Raw genomic sequence first — 2,630 nt, forward strand, 5'->3', positions numbered from 1 at the left:
CACTCGTCACAAAGCATAAGGCAGCGTGGTATACATAATCCAACTTTTTTAGTGAAGATAAGCTTGCATGCATATAGATCACATCACCGTAATCGAACACTGAGAGGAAACAACTTTGTGTAATTCTCTTTCTTGTTTTAAAAGGAAAACATTTCTTTAAACAAAATTGGTTCTAAAATAGATCCCTTTTGGACACCTTTTTTATTTTTTAGTTCTGTTGAAATTAAATTGCAAAATGCAAATCTGATTGAAATCCAGTCATATTTAGATAGTCTAAAAGGCAACGAACAACATGAAATCCGATTTGTGAAAATACGTTTCGAGCTACATTCGTATGTGGGCATTTCTGGATATCCGTTTCTATCTGACCGATCAGATCGGATTTACCGTAGCTTTTTCACGTTCTCATGCCACGTAAAACATAAACATGTCAGACTTTTTTGTTGAAAGCATAATGAACGTCTTTGCAGAAACAAGCTTGTGTTGTTGTGAACTGGAAGTCAAGCGGAAAAAGACAATAAACTGCTAGTATACGCACCTCTTTGAGTTTTAAATCCAGCAGAGACGGCAGCATGGGTCAGGGATTCCATGACTGACAATTTGGGGGGGCAATTGCCCCCCTTGCACCCCCAATGTCGCCCATGTAGGCTATATATATATATATATATATATATATATTTAATAATGTGCAGGCAAATATGCCGCTGCTCTGATTTTATTATTTTAGTGATCTCACACTGGATCCAAACACAGCACACAAACACCTCGTTCTGTCTGAGGAGAACAGAAAGGTGACGTGTGTCTCTGAGCGACAGTCATATCCTGATCATCCGGACAGATTTGATGAGTATTATCAGGTTCTGTGTTCAGAGAGTCTGACTGGACGCTGTTACTGGGAGACTGAATGGAGTGGAGCTGGTGTTTATATATCAGTGGCTTATAAAGAAATCAAGAGGAAAGGAAGGAGTGATGACTGTGTGTTTGGACGTAATATGAACTCCTGGAGTCTTGAATGCTCTAATCACAGATTCACTGTCCGTCACAATAAGGAAACTGTCATCTCTGCTGCTTCAGACTCCTGTAAGAGAGTAGCAGTGTTTCTGGACGAGTCGAGCGGCTCTCTGTCCTTCTACAGCGTCTCTGACACACACACACTCACACACTTACACACATTCACACACACATTCACTCAACCTCTACACGCTGGATTTTACCTTTATTACAACTCTTCAGTGTCTCTGTGTCACATTAAACATTAAACTCTCACACACACACACACACACTTACACACATTCACTCAACCTCTACACGCTGGATTTTACCTTAATTACAACTCTTCAGTGTCTCTGTGTCACATTAAACATCAAACTCTCACACACACACACACTCACACACTTACACACATTCACACACACATTCACTCAACCTCTACACGCTGGATTTTACCTTAATAGTTACAACTCTTCAGTGTCTCTGTGTCACATTAAACACTAAACACACACACACAGACTGATAAATTTGTAAAATAAAATGTCATATTTACACTGTGTCATATTTCTCAGGCTGTATTTTCAGGAGTTCATTTAATTTTAGTGTTATAGAAATCAGACTAAAATTACTTCATCATCATCATCATCATCATTATTATTATTATTATTATGTGTTTGAAACCAACACTCAAGCACTGCTGGAGAAAAGTGTGTTTATGCAGCTGTACATTAAAAACATTCTTTTGAAGCATTTAACGCTCCGAGTCTCTTCATTTTTGGGTCACACTTGGTGCTTGAAATGTAAGTTTGTTTTTTGTTTGTTTGTTTGTTTTTCTGGAAAATCAATGTAATACATTTTTGTTCAGTAATATTTTGAGTTTTTTATTTTGAGTTTTGGGTAGATTTTATGATACTATTCAATAATTATATAAAATTGCAAAAGCAGTGATAGAGGGGGGAAAAAAGTGTTTATACAACTGGACTTCAGATAAATTCTTTTGAAACATTTAATCGTCTGCAGCCTCTTCATTTTAGGAAAATCAGTGTAATATATTTTTGTTCAATAATATTTTTCGATTATTATTTTACATTTTGAGAGGATTTAATGATACTATGCAATATTTATATAATTTCTATTAGTTATTTTTCCATTAAAATTAATTAAACTCTGAGTCACTTCATTTTTGGTTCACATTTGTTAATGAAATCTAAGTGTTTTTTTGTTTTTGTTTTATTCATCAGGAAAATCAATGTAATATATTTTTGTTCAATAATATTTTTCGATTATTATTTTACATTTTGAAAGATTTAATGATACTATGCAATATTTATAAAATGTTTAATAGCTATTTTTTCATCAGGAAAATCAATGTAATATATTTCTGTTCAATAATAATTTTAGATTATTATTTTAAATATTGAGGGGATTTAATGATACTATGCAATACTTATACAATTTTTCACGAGCTTTTTTTCCATTAAAATTAATTAAACTCTGAGTCACTTCATTTTTGGTTCACATTTGTTAATAAAATCTAAGTGTTTTTTTTGTTGTTGTTGTTGTTTTTGTTTTTTGTTTTTTTTCATCAGGAAAATCAATGTAATATATTTTTGTTCAATAATATTTTTTTATTATTATTT

At 33.1% G+C, this 2,630-nt stretch overlaps 1 protein-coding gene across 1 annotated transcript; it reads left to right on the plus strand.

Moving 5' to 3' along the window:
* Positions 1–572: 572 nt before the first annotated feature.
* On the plus strand, positions 573–1,740 carry LOC107726799 (stonustoxin subunit beta). The gene is made up of 2 exons (XM_016536496.1): positions 573–576; positions 733–1,740. Exons 1-2 carry the CDS (start codon positions 573–575, stop codon positions 1,257–1,259), a joined length of 531 nt encoding a protein of 176 aa, XP_016391982.1. The 3' UTR covers positions 1,260–1,740.
* Positions 1,741–2,630: the final 890 nt, after the last annotated feature.

This window comes from Sinocyclocheilus rhinocerous, unplaced genomic scaffold, assembly GCF_001515625.1.
Source record: "Sinocyclocheilus rhinocerous isolate Xijiao unplaced genomic scaffold, SAMN03320098_v1.1 scaffold1447, whole genome shotgun sequence".
NCBI classification, from domain to species: Eukaryota; Metazoa; Chordata; class Actinopteri; order Cypriniformes; family Cyprinidae; genus Sinocyclocheilus; species Sinocyclocheilus rhinocerous.